Genomic DNA, 16,629 nt, shown 5'->3' on the forward strand with positions numbered 1-16,629 from the left:
TGGAAAGGATATTCGCTAGATAATCAGACACATGATATGTGTCAACTTATGTCTTTGAGTCCTTGTTCGTTAATCTCGGATCAACTTCATGTCCAGAAGCTCAGGTAAACGCAAGCCGACGCGAGCAGTCTGGATGAAAAACCGAGATTTATGTCACGTGTGAATATCATCAGCGAAGCTTCGCTAGTAAATTGTCTCAAACCGGCGGTCAAGAATTTCAATTTACCGTGTTGGTGACTCGGTGGCGCCTGATAGCGTTCTCATTTGCTAGATATCTTTAGATACTGGCAAAGCCGGGGGCGGATCATTGCAAGATGGACAGAGGAGGTGCGCCGCCAAACCCCTGAGCCGCTCTCCCCTGTTACCTACCTACCTTACCGGTTTGCTCGAGTATGACCAAACTTGAGGCCAAGCATATAATTTCAGCGACCTCTCTTCAACCTCTGGATTTACCGCTCACATCCCCTCACTCCATCTCAAAAAGACGTTGTCATTGTGGTGTACTACCTTAAAGATCTGCAACGGTAACTCTGTATTCAAGGATACTCGCGTCCAACCTCCAGATTGTGTCGCCGATCATAACATACAATTCCAACTTGCGCTACTTCACAGTTCAACTGTGATCTGATTATCACACAGAATGCCTCGCGAATTAAGAAAGAGAAAGGCGCCCGCTACTGAACCTGAAATCGCTCCTGCGACCAAGAAGAAGCCTGCTACTAAGAAGGGCCCTGTCGCGACCGCTGTCGCGAAGGTCCAAGAGGTCGCAGAAAACGTCAAAGATGCCGCCGAAGAAGTTCTGGCACCCAAAGCAGCACCCAAGGCTAAATCCAATGGAAAAGTAAGCGCGTCAAAAGTTGAGGTCGGATCAGTCATCGATCTCGAGGGCTTTGGAGGAGAAATTGAGACGCATGAAGGAGAGAAAACTAGCCTCAAGAAGTTGGTCGGCGAGAGCAAAGCTGGCGTTGTTCTTTTCACCTACCCAAAGGCATCGACTCCTGGATGTAAGTGAATTCAAAGAAAAGCGCAAAGTTATTCTACACAGGCTAATCTACTCAGGTACCAAACAAGCTTGTCAATTCCGTGACCAGTACACCCTCTTGACAGCAACCGGACTCTCAATTTACGGGCTTTCCAAAGACAGCCCAAAAGCGAACTCGACATTCAAGGAGAAGCAAAAGCTTCCTTACCCTCTTCTCTGTGACCCTAAAGGTACTCTTATCAAAGCCATCACCCTGTTGAAGTCAGATGGCAAGATCACGAGAGGCGTCTTTGTCATTGACAAGTCTGGAAAGATCTTTGCTGCTGAAGGCGGGTCTCCCTTGGGCACAGTTGAGGTTGTCGAGAAACTGATCAAATCTGGCGAACTCACTGGGGGCACCGCCGAAGGTACTAATGCTGCCTCTGATGAGGAGGTTGCCAAGGTAGCTGCTCAGGTTGCTGATACTGCAGAGAAACTGGATGGCTAGGTGAATTTGTTCGCAGCACAATGTGTCCCCTTCTGTCGGGCGGTTTTCAGCCAGCTTTACTGCATTTGTCTCTCCATTCGGGAATTGTGTATGGTAAAATGGATGCTACAGAAGTGCGTCGGATCGTAAAAATCAGACATGGTGGTAGTAGCAGTCTTAGTATCTTCAATAAATGATAACATAAAATGGATAACTTTGGCCAAATGTTGCCAATTTGCTGATACCGGGCATATAGCTCCACCCAAATCCATCTCCGTAAGGCGCCAGCGATGGTTTCTGAAATTCTCCCTTCGCTATGATTGAAAAATATAAAATAATCAAGGCTGGACCCAGTCAGAACGTGTTTGTAAGGATAGATGGGTAAATTCGGCCATTATCTGCCAATATATGGTATTCATTAGGCTTCGATCCTTTTGATATACGGCGGCAAAACTTCGGTTCGCTCTTCAGCGCCGGTCTCGAATTCAACGTCGAACAACCCGTGAGCTCTCCCTCCAAGCTTGCAAAACACAGCAACCCCTCGATTAACTTATTGCTACAATCTTGTGACTGCAAGATGTCATCTCAGGCAGTAGCCAAAGCCTCACAGGCAGGAAGCCGCATGGGAGTGGCAAAAGTATGTTTTCCCTCGCCATCCAAAGCCTACCACATTCCCCTCACAACCCAATCGTACTCCCTACTCACGCACAAGACTAGAAATACACAGTCCAATCCACCGGAATCTGGGAACTAATCCGCCGTTTCTTCGCCGTCGACCCAACCCGCTCGAACGGCATTCCTCTCAACCCCCAATTCCGCAACCCACCCCCAGGATCCAACGAGCCCTTCTCCTTCATCGAACCCGTTACTCTCCCAGCAGGAGACATCGCCGATAACCCATACTGGAAGCGTGACGCGAGACGCTCGTATCCGCAGTTATCTTTCGTGAACCAGGCGGATGCAGTGGCATTACTGAGTATTGGAAGCGCGAGCGCGCCAAAGAAGGAGTTGATTGGGGAGAGTGGATCGAAAGAGCTGGTTAGTGTCAAGGAGGAGGGCAGTTTGGGATTGAGTGCCTTCTTTGCGAAAAGCGGAAAGAGTGGTGTTCTTGAGGCTCTGGGGAAGGATGGGTTACCTCCGCTTCCATCAGGTGCTAGTTTGAAGGCTGGCGCTGATAAATACCATTTGACGGCTGAGAACGCGTATCCTGAGCAGTGAGTAAATTTCCTATCAGTTACGGCTCAAAACTAACAGTTTCTAGATATCCTTGCCGGACTTTCAAGTGAGGAGGCGGAACACTGTATTGATGGCGTTATTTTGTACATACGGGGCACATGGGAAGATAGACGAAGAAAATCATTAACAAAATTTGACTATTGGTGTTCCAAAACATGAGTGTACCTGTGATGTTCGTGATATTTCGGCCGTCGCATAAATTAGCAAGCACTGGCATATCTTTTACATCCCCTCGCCCTGTTGGGACCAAGTATAGTTCATTGATGAGCTTGACCTGTTGAACAGGCCGGAATACGCACACTACTCACTAGAATAGCTTACGAAATCTCATATCCGTGAGGGTTCTTACAGCACATGTATACATTCACTGAATTCAATCTTCACATAGAGCTAAGATCTTCCTTAGTCAGTCCTAAATATCGGGTGTCCAAGTGATTACGTATTTTCACATTGGACCCAGGAAATTGTTAGATGTCATCGTGACCTTATAGCGTCTGCTTTCTGGTATAGGCAGACTTGATGAGGCGCCAAAATCAAGAGGGATCGGAAATCAAGAACAAGTAATCATCAAAGGCGGGAATCAATGATGTGTAAAATTGTATTTATACATATGTTTACAGATTATATCCCTATTTGGCCAGAAACTTTTGAAACGCCTTATGATCGATAGTGATATTTCCTACAGCTCTCAGCTTCTTCCTTCCTTCCTTTTGTTTGTCAAGAAGCTTCCTCTTTCGGCCAATATCCGCGGCATGAAGTTTCTGCAAAACATCCTTTCTAAACGGCTTGATGGTCTCTCTTGCTACAATCCTATTTCCCACGGCAGCTTGGATGACGATTTCGAACATTTGCCGAGTAACATGCTCTTTGAATTTCTTTACCCAAACCCTGCCGAGACGCTCACACTGAGTATGGTGTACGATACGTGCTACAGCATCAACTGGTTCTTTGTTGACAAGCAGTGACATTTTCACAATATTCGAGCGGCGGAAGCCAGCGTCCTCGTAGTCCAGAGATGCGTATCCCTTGGTGGCTCCCTTCAGTTTTCCAAAGAAATCGTCAACAAGCTGAGCGAGTGGAAGATCATATTTGAGAATGACTTGAGTTGCCGTAAAGAAAGTCAGTTCTACCTGCTCGCCACGGTTGGATTCGCAGAGCTCGATAACTTTACCCAGATATTCTTCTGGGAGGGTAATAGTCGCTGATACGTAAGGTTCTTGGATTTCCGCCACCTTCTGATGGTTGTTATCTGTGTCTGGGAAACTCATGGCACTTTGGAATATTTCTTCTTTGCCATTCGCCCAGAGAACCTTAAACGGTACTGCGGGAGGTGTAATAATGATACTGGCGCCATGTTCTTGACGAAGTCGATCTTCAAAAACAGAACAATGCAGTGTACCCAGAAACCCCATTCGCCAGCCTGCCCCTAGTGCTTCTGAAGATTCCTTTTGTAAGGTGACGCTTCGGTCGTTGAGGACAATTTGGTTGATAGAATCCTCCAAATGGCCATGATCACTCTGATCTACTGGAAATGCTGATACAAAGACCATCGACTTTGGCTCCTCGAATCCCGGATATGGTTCAACAATTCCTTCCGACCCAACTGTTGTGAAAGTATCACCACTTAATGCCTCCGCACTCTTTTTCATACCAGGGTTAAAATGGATATAGCCGACTTGGCCAGCTCTTAGACAACTCTGCGCCGTCTGGTGGGGGTACATCATGCCCACTTCTCCAACAAAATACTTAATACCTGTGGCAAATGATCTAACATGATCGCCAGCTTTCACAGTCCCGTCGAATATCCTCACCAACAAAATCACCCCTTTGTAATTATCATACCACGAATCAACCAGTAGTAGTCGCAAAGGTTTCTTGTGGTCGCCCACCGGAGCAGGAATTTGTTCGATGACATTGGGTAATATGGCTTCAACGTTGAGCCCTGTCTTTGCTGAAACTAAAACTGCATCTGAGGGTTCCAATTCGAAGGCGGCCTTCATTTGCTCCAGCGCCCTTGGTGCATCTGCCGAGGGAAGATCGACTTTGTTGATAATCGGCACCAGCTTCAACCCTTGAGAAAACGCGAGATAGAAGTTCGCAACCGTCTGCGCCTGGACTCCTTGACTTGCATCTACAAGCAACAATGCCCCTCCACAACTTGCATAACTCCTGCTAACTTCCGCCCGGAAATCGACATGTCCTGGAGTATCCACCAAGTGAAGCAGGTAGTCCTCCCCTTTATATTTGTACAGCATAGAACATGTTTGCGCTTTTACTGTGATACCTCGTTCTCGTTCCACATCTAGCTTGTCCAAGATCTGCTTGTTACCACCTGGCTCGATCGTGCCGGTCAACTCGAGTAATCGATCACTGAGCGTACTCTTCCCATGGTCGACATGCGCGACAATACAAAAATTACGAAACCGCTCAATTGGGATAGCCTGGATACGTTTCTCGACCTCCGATTTTGGGGCGGCTCGAAACGCTATGGAGGCCGTGAATGATCGCGTCTGTGAGAAGAATTGGGTGGCATATTGGGCACGAATAGCGCTAGGGAGCCGTAAGAATTGCAACGGGCATCGCTGCATTGAAGGAATGGTCGCGGAATCGAGGGGCGTTGGGGATTTTCGATTCGGTACAATTTTACTCTGGGATGCTGTTGAAGACCGCGGGACAAGCCGATTGCTGAGCCAACCTTATCTCCGATAAAGATACCTTTTAGTAGCAAACCGCGACATCTCACAACGAATACAATCTGTTAAGCAATTCAACATGTCTGCCGAGCCAGGAAAAGATAAGTCGAAAGTACATAAGCTGTCACTAAAAGGTAGTCGCCAATAGTACTGAAAATTTCCTGCTATGGCTAACCCTCGCAGGATCATCGAAACTCGTAGCGGAATTCGTAAGGCTTCTCCCCAGTCTACACCAGAAGACGACAACTAAGAAACCCAGTTTCAATACTCCATAAATACGATTCTGTATGTCTTGTGCAAATACGAGTTCTAGATATTGGACGCTACTAAGAATTACGCAGTTTCCAACGAGGAGTTTACCCCGCCGAAGACTTCACAGCAGTCAAAAAGTATGGCCTCACAATGCTCGTGTCCTCCGACGACCAAGTCAAAGCATACATCAAGAAGATAATGTCACAATTGGATAAGTGGATGGTTGGTGGCAAAATATCGAAACTTGTTGTAGTCATAACATCCAAAGACACTGGGGAAACTGTAGAACGCTGGCAATTTGATGTACGTCCCCTCTTCCTACCCTATAAATTGAGCTAATCGTATCTTCCAGGTACAAATATTCTCAAGGCCATCCAAAAAGAAATCCTTTTCCAAAACCCCCGCATCCGAAAACGCTGTTCCTCCCGCGGAAGACGTAGCGCCAGAGAAGACCGAAGCAGAGATTCAATCCGAGATCCAATCCATTTTCCGCCAAATCACAGCGTCAGTCACATTCTTGCCAGAACTAGCTGGCGATTGTACATTCAATGTACTTGTATATGCAGATGCAGATAGTGATGTACCAATGGAATGGGGCGACAGCGATGCGAAGGAGATTATCAATGGAGAGAAGGTTCAGCTGAGAAGTTTCAGCACGGCTAGCCACAAAGTTGACACGCTTGTTAGCTATCGGATGGATCGATAATTGGATTTGGGATGAACAGGTCGGAAGTATATGTGATATTATGTGTAGGATGTCAAAAGGATATGGAGTAATTGTGGGTTCGTCGTGGCTGTTCAATGGTCCAAGCTGGTTGGCTGGGAACCCGGTTTATATAATTTTGGAGTATTGGTACTTGTTAAAGCAATATTGATGTCGTTATATTCATCGGAGATCCCGTAACTACGTTCTGATTCCAAACGTCTTACTTTCGAGTTGCGAGTCTTCATCCACAAACTTCACAAAACGACGTGAACTTTGAAAAGAAGATCAATTCTTACAAGAGCAAATCGAGAAAGAAAATCACTACATCGGCCAGTAGGTATATGTATTAGATAAGGCATAAGTACAATCTTCGTGTACAGGGCCCTTCGTCAGCCCAATAATGAGGGCTCTGGAACCCAGCAAAACTCCAGCCAATGAACCATAAGCGCTAAAAAGTGATATAAGCCTTTGAACGCCATGCTAAAAATGAACATTACTCCTTTGCCTTATCTTTTCCCTTTCCTTTGGCCGTACTGCCACCATTCTCATTGTTCGTTCCGTCTCTTGTTTTCGACGACGCCCTTTCTACGTTCATTCCGTTTTCCTGGCGTTTCTTGATATTTCCAGCTTCGTGGGGTCTGGAAATCACATCTTTCGGCCGGGAGATATCGATACCCTCCCATTCCTTTGCGTCCCAGCCTCCGATCTGGTCTACACCATGTATCGTTTCGCCGTTCTCGGCCATTTCCTTGACATCCGACCAATATTCTAGCTTCTTGACCTCTTCATCAGCGTGCTCAAGTGCGATCCTGAGATTTTCGACACGCCGTTTTGTTTCTGAACCTTTGTTGTCATCGTCGTCTTCCGCTTCAACCTCTTCCGACTGCTTTACGAGTTCGTTGTAGGTCTTATGTAAATGGCTGACAAGAATCTTCCTGGACGCTTGGAAGATGAACATTCTCATAATATCGTGCATACGATCCCTCAAATAGAATAGTTCGTCCCCGCCGTGCTCGATAAAATTCTCCACCGCTTCCAGCTTCTCTCTGTCAATCGCTGCTAGTTTAAGAGCGACCATAAGTGCAGTGATGTCGCATATGTCCTCGGCCACCATCTCTTCCATATCTCGTTTAGCTAGCATGTCAACGCTGAATCGTGCGGCATCTGTCATTGTTGACGCTCGACTCCTACTATCACCTCGTTCAACCGCAGGATGTATTGTGAAGTAGTCGGAGTTCAGTCGATGTGCTAGGGGTTGAGCTTCATATCCCACATGTTTTTTCGCCCGTTTCCTTATCCAGGCTCGTCTTCGCACATAAGAATTATACCACGATCGACCATGCCATGAGAACTTCTTTGAGAATGCGAAAGAATATTCCCATCCATCTTCATCCACGTCGTTTTCATGATTGACCGTCCATTCCTTGGAAACCCATTCCCAAGAGGGATCTGGAACTTGTGCATTTGTGATATTCGTGGCGCTTGTTTTATGAGCAACATTCGTCCATGGTGCAGGGTCGAGATTCCCGAGCGCTTTCGCAGAGAACAACGCCATTCCGCAGAGAAATAGACCACGCTGGTTTTCGTATAAAATATCAATTGCGGTTTCAGAAGGCTTGTGTTTGTGCTTCTGTTTCCTTCGACCCCTTTCAGGCGTCTCCTCGTTCGTGATCTCTGCGCCAGCTCTTTCAGGACTTGTCTCTCTTGATGGCTTGGTCCCATCTTCTTCGTCTTCTTCAGCAGAATCCTCTTCGGCCCCTGCGTCTGTATCCTTATTGCTTTTATCCTGGTACTTCTTATATTTCCTCTTCGACATCTCCTTTCTTAATTTGTCTTTCGTATGGCGTTTCTTCAGCGGCACATCGCTGAGTCTTCTCGAGGAAGAATCCGAAGCAACATCCGATATTTGCGTCGCTCGGCCAGCAGACCTGCTCCTGGATGACCTCCCATTCTCGACGGAAACGTTCTGGTTCTTCGTATGATCCACTAAACTGATCTCATGGTCGTAATCGGTGTCTTTCAGGGGTTCGGGACGACGCGTCGAGGAGTGCAGATGAAGAGACATTTCTTATATTGCAAATAGCATTGCGGTAGATGGATTAACGATGGCCCTTAGTGTGATGGTCCTGCTCTCGTTTGGCTGTGATGAAGCTGTTGACGACACTAATAAAAGCAAACTAGTCTTTGATTCGTAGAAACGGACGGCTCAGGAGGAGGCTCAACGAATGCAGGTTGAGCTCGGACAGAACAAAACTTTGTGAAATTAGACAATAGAAATAGAAACAGAAGAAAAATGGGGAAAGCAGTTGTAATCCAGGAAGTCTACTCAAGATTTCCAATCTAGGCTTCTGCTCTACTTTCGCAGTGTTCAAATGTCAAGATTGCAAAAGTCGAGGAACCTTGGACGGTTGTATGACGCTCCGGTTGTAGTCCCACCGATCGCCAGCCGTAGGTAGAACCAGGATGCAGCTCTCTAGTAGGCAGAGTGCAACCGGGAACTGAATAGGTAGGGCGGCGCCAAATGCACCAGCCACACTCGGGGTGGAAATCGGTATACCTAGGTAGCTCGTCAGTTAATTTTCGAATTTTGAATCAGATTCTTTGAATGTGCACGTGAACAACTAATTTAAAAGAATTGACGAAATTTGTAGATTTTCTCAACTATTTTGACTCTTAGATTTTCTGGTCCACCTCACCTCACCGCGTGAGAAGAAAGGCGCCGCCCGTGAATCTGTCCGTGCTCGGATAGCTGAGAAATGACGTGGTTACTTCCGTATCCGTCGTCGCGGGGAAAGCTCTGGCAGGAACAAACCTGCAGCTGGGCCGCTAATTGCGACCAATTGTCTGTCCGGCCTCGATCATGCAATCATCTTAAGATTTCCTCCAGCACCCCTCATTGCGACCTTCGTAACAACCACCAACGCTTCTTCTCACAACATCATCCACTCAAACTCTTTGTACGACGCGTAAAATACATCCAAACACAAAACCAACAATGGCTCAACCAAGATCAAGACTTCCTCTCTACGCCGGATTGACGGTCGCCGGTGTCACCGGTTACTACCTGTACACGGCAGGCGGTTCCCCTAAGGTTGCAGAGAAGCAATTCGAGAGTGCGTTGCACCTGAGTTTTAAGAATCAACAATAGCTGACCGGCATAGGTGATATCCACAAGGCATCTGCTAAGACCAAGGCTCAACTACCAGGCACTGCCAGCCAGGTCAAGAAAGACGGAGAGAAATGGGCAAGTGAGGCCGGCCAGAAGGTCGATTCTATGGTATGTGATTTACAGAACTGATAGGAGGGGTTTAGACTTATTCTTGATAGGTCGACCAAGCTAAGGCAGAGGCTGCAAAGGCCGAGGGAAAGTTTGAGCAGTACCGCAAAGATGCAAGCAAGGAAACTATGAGGGCGATTGATAACGCAGATCGCAAGGTGGAAGAGAGCGCTGCGAAAGCTAAGAGCGGTATCTCATCCTGGTTCGGTGGGAAGTAATGGTGCACTTTGTTGTTGAATGTGTACGTCAATATGAGTCGGTAATGGATTGGCAGCGAATAGCGAGGTCTTCTGCGGGGAATGTATAATACCACGAATCAATTCTGCACAAACTCTTCTCTATGTTCTTTCATCAGGCCCGCCTGGGACCACCTCGTGCGGAACAACAAAATGTTCGATTCGACTTGACACGACATTCAAATTGCGTTTTTCCTTTTCAGGCTGTATCATGTTTTTGGAGTCTGTTTGAACTATGAAAATCAAAATTGTCTATCGATGCTTAAGCATGATTTAAGTTAATAGGTTGGCCAAAGCACTCCAGCTGTATCTAAGGTCATGCCAAAGAAGTGATGACTGGTGGTGGCTTCGGACATGTAGGTACTTTAAAGTACGGCCCTTTCTCTCGTGGTGGTCCAGTGCCAGCCGCCTTTTCGGCCTTGACTAGCACTGGTATGACTTGACCTGTCCCAAGGCTAAACACTCGATGTCCCAACACTTGTATAAGATTAGTTGTAGAACCAAATTATTGAGAATTCATTTACCTCTTAAGGTCGACCCAATAGCTCCCGAATGACTCGAAATACTAATCCAAGTATTTTCATCGGTACCAAAGACTTCGTCAAGAGCTTTTCTCAATCGAATATCCATCGCCTCGTCACTCTCTCTCAATTCAGCATCCCACAAAGGATCCTCTTCGGCAAACCCTTCTTCGAACGGCCAGTCTGGATAATGCCCATGTATGACAGATTTACTACTACGTCGATCGCAGGTGCTAGATTCATGTTAGATAGGTTAGGAGAATAAACCCAGAAACGCTTACTGAGCACCTATGGCTTCTCGAATCAACTCTTTAATGAGAGGCTTGAACGGCCTATCTCGAGGAAGATCGAGCCCTGAGAATGTGATGCTAGCAGTGGCCATACATCGAAGTAATGGAGACGTATAATAGGACTGAGGCGTTTGAATCTTTTGGGTTTCGATAAGAGACTGCCAGAACTTATTGGCTTTCTGAGCCTGGGCTTCTCCTATGGAGGTCAGGAGAGCATCAGCCCAAGTAGATGTTTCGTTTCCATCTTGTAGAGACCAGTAGCACTGGATATGTGTCAGTTTGGTCAGGTCAGGATGAGAAGGGAGTGCGGACATCCCAGTCTTTAGTTCCATAGAATGCTTCAGCTACGTTATGATATCCTTCGCCGTGACGTCCCACTGCTGGTGTTGAGAAAGAGGCGCCTGTCTGGATCAAAAGCATGCTTACAGAAAAGTACTTTATACTGAACAGAGTCATCACTTTCTCGGTTTAGCCTTGCTACCTCGAGCTCAAATTTCTCCCATTGCGTCTTCTGGCTTTCTTCAGCTTGACCCTCATATGATCTTTCTATCAAGCCAAAGTTCGTTTTCGTCTAGGGCGAGATCAGTGCTCCAGTCAAATCGCAGACGAGAAATGTCTCAAACATAGTCAAATATCTTGTCATTCGTTGCACGATCATCTTGTTGGAAATAGCCCGGTACAGTTGTGTACTCCAAATACTCGACCTCGGATTTCATGGGTGACATGGGCTGAGCGGTTGGTGCTTCGCCAGACATGATCAGGAAAGCAACTATAAATGTTGCGACAAAGAGTATAGGTCTAATTCTGTTAATCTATGGTCTTGTTTGAAAAGGGTTGACTTGAACCGTTCATACATGATGCAGTTGAGTCTGAAAAAAGATCTAGCCATAAAAAATACTTCCTCTAGAAATAACTCGATGAGCTTCAAGGCTTCAGCGACGTCTAGGTGTGATCTGAGATGTCCACGATTGTTGTGCCAGCAGCTGGCCCTTTCTCTTCGCTTGTCAGCTCAACTCAATTCAAAGGGGGCGAGGTCGGGGTCGGAACGGACCGGGAATATCCGTGTTCAGCCGAAGATGAATTGGGCGACTGGAGCACAACCTGGAAGCTGGCTGGATCGAGGTGCTGAAATTGGCTCTGCGTCAACGTATTAAATGGCGCATTTTGGTACATGCACCGTGCACTAAAGCCACACCTAAAAATCGACCTTTAAAATGTAGAACGATGTTTTTATTTAATATCTAGTCATTTGGCCATTTACCTCAGGACTTTGGCACTCGTGTAGCCTCTTAGTATAATACTTATATAGATGCTCAATCCTGCCTTGATCATACTCTATAAACACCTTTTTAAACCAATTAAAACCAGCTTAAGTTGTATTCGTACGGCGCTTATAAAATTGCCTCTTTAAAGGATGAGCCAGAGTCTCGAGAATAGAGAAATCTGGTGACTTGCCAGGCCCGGTAATAAGAGGAAATTGAGTCTTTTTAGCCCATTTAGTAATCTCTTTACTAGCGTGAGCAGAATTGGCATCTTAATAGAGAGTTAAACCCTTAAATTCGACATCGTTTCGGAGCTTTTCGAGAAGATGGCGATAAGCGCCAGAAGTCATCTTGCCCACGCTATTCTTGACCTTGTACGAGATTACTCTTCGATAATTTAAGCCGACGATAACGAAGATATTTAAGAGCTTAAGGTGCTCGTTTTCTCTTACTTTTGCCTTAATATCTTTAGTCGTTATCTTCTTCTTTCGATAGACGTTCCGAGCCATATATCGAAGACCCCGCCGCCTCTTAACCCTCCTTGTAACCTGTGGTCCTAATCCGAAGTAGAATTCATCGCAAAAAGCAACCTAATACCAGTCTATCGAGTGCTCTCGAAGTCCTCGAACCGAGCCAGGAATACCGATATATTTAAAGGTAAAAAGAAGCCGTACGCTAGCTTAATAATCGGTCAAAAGAATCTCTTCGGTACACTTCGCATTTATAATACCTTCCTCCTTATTTATCTATCTAGCTATAGTCTAAGGGTCTACATCTAGGTCGAAACCACAGGCAGAAGCAATATCTAGCCAGGGCTTTCCACGGTCCTCGAGAGAGACAGATTCATCGTCGATATAATCGGCAATAGCTTGAACACAACCTCGAGTTACTAGCCGAGGTCGCCCTCGAGGGTCTTGCTTATCCTCCGGTATTAAATTGTGAAGCGTCCGACAGGTATTCTCTTTTCGGACTCGCGATTAGGTTCGAGAATGGGCTCCTAGAGCCTTCTTAATATCGGCATCTATAATCTTAATATTATAGGTCTGTGAAATAAGCCTGGCGCCCAGAATGGCAGAGCGTGTTAGCGTTTGAAGATGTTTGTGATCAATCTCGGCAATTAAGCCCTTAGGAGGAGTTACTGCCCTACCTCTAAACTGGTAATCGCGTGGCATTGTTGTAGAAAAGCTGTATTGTGGTGAATAGGGGTAAAACATCGAGTCGCATTTAATTTAGGTGTGGCTTTAGTGCACGGTGCATGTACCAAAATGCGCCATTTAATACGTTGACGCAGAGATTGGTCCCTCGGTTGAAAACAAGCCACGATTTTCCCCGGCTTTTTCCAGTTAGAGCTGCCACCAAATGGCATTATGGCACCAATGGAAGCGCGACTGTCTGTGGCTGAAGCTCCAGCCTGTGACGTCATTGTCCATTTTGTCTGATGATGCATTATTCCCAGCGTACCAATTTGCTCATGCACTATGGAGGAACCATCGGGAGAATAGCAATTTTACTGAGGTTTTGGATTGAACATGTGTAGTAAGTGGCAGCCGCACAGTTAGGTGATACGTAGAGTCTAAATGGTATCCAACAAATGACTACCATACGGTAGGTACTCTGCGCAACACGGTAAACAAACAGCTTCTGAACCTCCATCCAACAGCAACAAAGACCCACCATCGTTGAAGCAGCGCAGTCCCGCCAAAATCTAGGCCTGATGGCTCCATATCCCTGCCGTTTTGAATCACGGGAGGCAACGCAACTTGCAGGGCCCAAGCCAAACGTCATTGTTTTCCTTGATCAGAGCCAGTCTAAGCTCGCTTGCCACTAGCCGGGGGGCCTGCCTCACAGTATATGTTTTCTTGACCTCCCTTTGCTCCTTCTTCCCCCATTCTCATTCTACATCCACGAACTGGCATCTATTCAAGTTCTCGACGAGCCTCCAATTGAAATATTCAACCACCCTCACACATACGCAATCATGTCTCTCTCATGTAAGTGTTTGAATCTCTCAATCGATGCACTTGCGGTGACGACATAGCTGGAAGAGGGGAAGCTTCACGTTCTTAAGCTGTTGAGTTCGAAATGCGGGAGCTCCCTACGGATTGAGCCGAATAGCTCTTTCACGACATTTCAGATCCGGGATAGCTTCATTTCGAATACATACTAACTCCTATTTTCCAGACCTCCCGCCAGTTAAGCCATCGGCTATCGCTCTCGGCACAGTCTTCAACCACGCCGCCTCCCTCGCCATTCTTGGCCCAGTTTTCGGTGACACCTACCACCGTGCTCAGGCCGCGAACTCCAAGGAGGAGTTCATTAAGTCCCGTGAGACTGCCTCCGCTGCTGCTGCATATGGTACCTCTTTGGTCGGAAGCGCCATCCAGGCATATGGTGTTGGTGCTTTGATCAACGCTACCGGTACTCTCTCATACAAGGGTGCTGCATATCTCGGTTCTTTGATCTTCATGGCCAGCTCTGCTCCTTCTGTAAGTTTCTCAGCTGCGATATCTGAGCTTTTCTCGATCAAATCATATACTAACAAATTCCAGTTCATCGCACAGATCTTCACCGAGAAGCGTCCTCTTGACACCGTCGCTGTCGGAGCTGTTGCCCGTCTCTTCGAGTCTGTCGGTCTCAGTTTGTTCCTAACATACTGGGGCACCCGCACCAACCCATTCGACTAAAGGGTTCAAACTTAGTAATGTTGAAGTGGGATTGTAAGAATTAGATGTTATTAATGAGCATGAACATGGTTCATCTCGACTCCCGATGTTTTTCTCGGTGATTTGCAAGTCATGGCCGGTGGTGTATTAGGTTACATAGTTTACGGGAATTGATTCATCGCAAGCGATTTCTTTGTCAGATAATGATTTACACAACGTGAATAAACTCATCCTGTAAATTACATTCTCAGACACAATCAACAAACACAACCAACAACCCGTTTTATGCACTCCTGTAAGAGTAATTTCACTTTGTATAAAGACATCCTTATACCTTGTGCTATTACAGATACTAAAAGTTATTGCCATGTATCAGTTAGACACAATTGTTCCAGGACCGAGAATTTCGTTAATGTGTTAACACAATCCGGCTTCATTCTTCTTACGCCCGCGACTGAGCCTCTTTACCTGGGCAGATGGATAGTTACAGAGCCCAAGTCACAGATTAAGCGTCTTCCATGAATGACTTTTCAGCCTGGTAAATTAATCATCCCGGAAGTGCTCAGCGGTGTACATTTTGTTGCAGAAAACTGAGTCGGTTGCCGAGATGGAATTGTGTTAAGAACTACTTGTATACAGCAGTCTCTAGACATACGGTTGCTGAAAATGAGCGTGCGCATTGATGAAGCCTGGAATTTGTCAGAGATTAAAAAGGACAGTGGAGTTTCCTTCTATCTACTCCGCACTTGCGGTCTCTTGACGTCTCTTATACATCTCCCTATTTCATAGCTGTAATGTTGTCCACGAAGCGAAACTAGTTGAAAAACTTAAGAGTCCTTGCTGCGAAAGTAAAGTTAAAGGGTGACATTCGGTAACAAAGCACTACGTAGTTCAATAATGATTTTGAAATATCTCGATGCTCTAGTTTGCGTGTCCAGCCGAATCTATAACATATCAAAAGCCTTTTGTACGCCATATATGCCAAGATCAATTGAAACATCTCCTACATTTCAAGCCTTGTGACTCTCATCCCTTTCAACCAGATCTCCAACACCAAGTCCCCGGCCAACTCTAACCTTCCTCTTCTTTGGACCTGCATCTCCTCCATTGACCTCGGTGTCACCTCCTTCCTTTCCTAGACTCCCAACTGGCTCGCCCTCGTCCTCGTCCTCCTCATCGACTATCTGCTCTCGAATGAATCCAAGATCCAGCTTCATCGAGTACGCATCTTCACCGTCGGCGTAGTATTTCGCTTCTATCTTCTCGTTCTTGAATCCTAAAGTGTCGCGGTAAAGACGTAGGGCCGCGTTGTTGGAAACACGGACGTGGAGAGATACGTATTGTGCGTTGAAGGTTTCGACCATTGCTCGTTCTACCCAAGACGGAAAGTTAGCATCTCTGTTTGCTCATAATTATCTCTTCTTCGCCGTACGAAAGAACCAGCTATGAGGTCTGGGAAGATATAGACATACGTGACTGCCTCATCAATTTCTCTGCAATGCCCAATCGTCGATGCGTCCTCATTACACTCAACGACGTAATGTGACCATGCTGCACTCCATCCGGCGGATCCTCCTCCATCTTCGCCAACACATATCCTACGATTCTTGGGTAATCATAAGGCGATTTCTTCGGGCGCGAGACATCGACTGCGACGTATGAAAGCTGGGGCCAGGACAGAGCATGGTAGAGGTAGTATTTCATAAAATAACTATTTTTGACCTCTCGTTAGCTTGGATTCACAGGAAGAATTAGAGCGCCATGGGCTGAGATGTACTTTTCGGGCAGATTGGTGATGTTCGCATGCTGCACATGCGGTATATCACTTGGTTTTAGCAGACGGATATCCATCTTTGCTGGTTATTGCGCCGGGTCGAGGAGATCGTAGAGAGGTGCGCAGCCGTGAGGCTGCTTCTAGTGGGCCGTGTCTGTTGCGAGCAAGCTTCTACATTTCGAGGTTGGTAGTGATTGGTGCGGATGGCTGAAGTGGGGCGGTAGCGGGGTGTTTTGGCGGGGTGTTGCTATCGTTAGAACGCTTTTGACCA

General features: G+C 46.4%; 9 protein-coding genes across 9 annotated transcripts; 5 read left to right on the plus strand and 4 right to left on the minus strand.

The window, feature by feature from the left end:
• Positions 1 to 640: 640 nt before the first annotated feature.
• On the plus strand, positions 641 to 1,469 carry GLAREA_00484 (Thioredoxin-like protein; the record flags this gene model as incomplete). The annotated part of the gene is made up of 2 exons (XM_008085242.1): positions 641 to 1,004; positions 1,060 to 1,469. 2 exons carry the CDS (start codon positions 641 to 643, stop codon positions 1,467 to 1,469), a joined length of 774 nt encoding a protein of 257 aa, XP_008083433.1.
• Positions 1,470 to 2,025: 556 nt separating this feature from the next.
• On the plus strand, positions 2,026 to 2,734 carry GLAREA_00485 (uncharacterized protein; the record flags this gene model as incomplete). The annotated part of the gene is made up of 3 exons (XM_008085243.1): positions 2,026 to 2,085; positions 2,166 to 2,662; positions 2,710 to 2,734. 3 exons carry the CDS (start codon positions 2,026 to 2,028, stop codon positions 2,732 to 2,734), a joined length of 582 nt encoding a protein of 193 aa, XP_008083434.1.
• Positions 2,735 to 3,313: 579 nt separating this feature from the next.
• On the minus strand, positions 3,314 to 5,272 carry GLAREA_00486 (P-loop containing nucleoside triphosphate hydrolase; the record flags this gene model as incomplete). The annotated part of the gene is made up of 1 exon (XM_008085244.1): positions 3,314 to 5,272. One exon carries the CDS (start codon positions 5,270 to 5,272, stop codon positions 3,314 to 3,316), a length of 1,959 nt encoding a protein of 652 aa, XP_008083435.1.
• Positions 5,273 to 5,456: 184 nt separating this feature from the next.
• On the plus strand, positions 5,457 to 6,335 carry GLAREA_00487 (The spindle assembly checkpoint protein mad2; the record flags this gene model as incomplete). Its single annotated transcript, XM_008085245.1, has 5 exons — positions 5,457 to 5,511; positions 5,561 to 5,586; positions 5,637 to 5,662; positions 5,719 to 5,932; positions 5,982 to 6,335. 5 exons carry the CDS (start codon positions 5,457 to 5,459, stop codon positions 6,333 to 6,335), a joined length of 675 nt encoding a protein of 224 aa, XP_008083436.1.
• Positions 6,336 to 6,828: 493 nt separating this feature from the next.
• On the minus strand, positions 6,829 to 8,400 carry GLAREA_00488 (uncharacterized protein; the record flags this gene model as incomplete). The annotated part of the gene is made up of 1 exon (XM_008085246.1): positions 6,829 to 8,400. The coding sequence occupies one exon, from the start codon at positions 8,398 to 8,400 to the stop codon at positions 6,829 to 6,831; it is 1,572 nt and encodes a 523-aa protein (XP_008083437.1).
• A 930-nt stretch (positions 8,401 to 9,330) lies between these two features.
• On the plus strand, positions 9,331 to 9,830 carry GLAREA_00489 (uncharacterized protein; the record flags this gene model as incomplete). The annotated part of the gene is made up of 3 exons (XM_008085247.1): positions 9,331 to 9,448; positions 9,497 to 9,612; positions 9,663 to 9,830. 3 exons carry the CDS (start codon positions 9,331 to 9,333, stop codon positions 9,828 to 9,830), a joined length of 402 nt encoding a protein of 133 aa, XP_008083438.1.
• Positions 9,831 to 10,164: 334 nt separating this feature from the next.
• On the minus strand, positions 10,165 to 11,414 carry GLAREA_00490 (Phosphoglycerate mutase-like protein; the record flags this gene model as incomplete). The annotated part of the gene is made up of 6 exons (XM_008085248.1): positions 10,165 to 10,325; positions 10,373 to 10,602; positions 10,651 to 10,922; positions 10,972 to 11,036; positions 11,086 to 11,230; positions 11,283 to 11,414. 6 exons carry the CDS (start codon positions 11,412 to 11,414, stop codon positions 10,165 to 10,167), a joined length of 1,005 nt encoding a protein of 334 aa, XP_008083439.1.
• A 2,485-nt stretch (positions 11,415 to 13,899) lies between these two features.
• Positions 13,900 to 14,605, plus strand: GLAREA_00491 (uncharacterized protein; the record flags this gene model as incomplete). The annotated part of the gene is made up of 3 exons (XM_008085249.1): positions 13,900 to 13,912; positions 14,103 to 14,407; positions 14,471 to 14,605. 3 exons carry the CDS (start codon positions 13,900 to 13,902, stop codon positions 14,603 to 14,605), a joined length of 453 nt encoding a protein of 150 aa, XP_008083440.1.
• A 989-nt stretch (positions 14,606 to 15,594) lies between these two features.
• On the minus strand, positions 15,595 to 16,435 carry GLAREA_00492 (Acyl-CoA N-acyltransferases (Nat); the record flags this gene model as incomplete). The annotated part of the gene is made up of 3 exons (XM_008085250.1): positions 15,595 to 15,956; positions 16,057 to 16,295; positions 16,362 to 16,435. The coding sequence occupies 3 exons, from the start codon at positions 16,433 to 16,435 to the stop codon at positions 15,595 to 15,597; spliced, it is 675 nt and encodes a 224-aa protein (XP_008083441.1).
• Positions 16,436 to 16,629: the final 194 nt, after the last annotated feature.

This window comes from Glarea lozoyensis (assembly GCF_000409485.1).
Source record: "Glarea lozoyensis ATCC 20868 chromosome Unknown GLAREA3, whole genome shotgun sequence".
NCBI classification, from domain to species: Eukaryota; Fungi; Ascomycota; class Leotiomycetes; order Helotiales; family Helotiaceae; genus Glarea; species Glarea lozoyensis.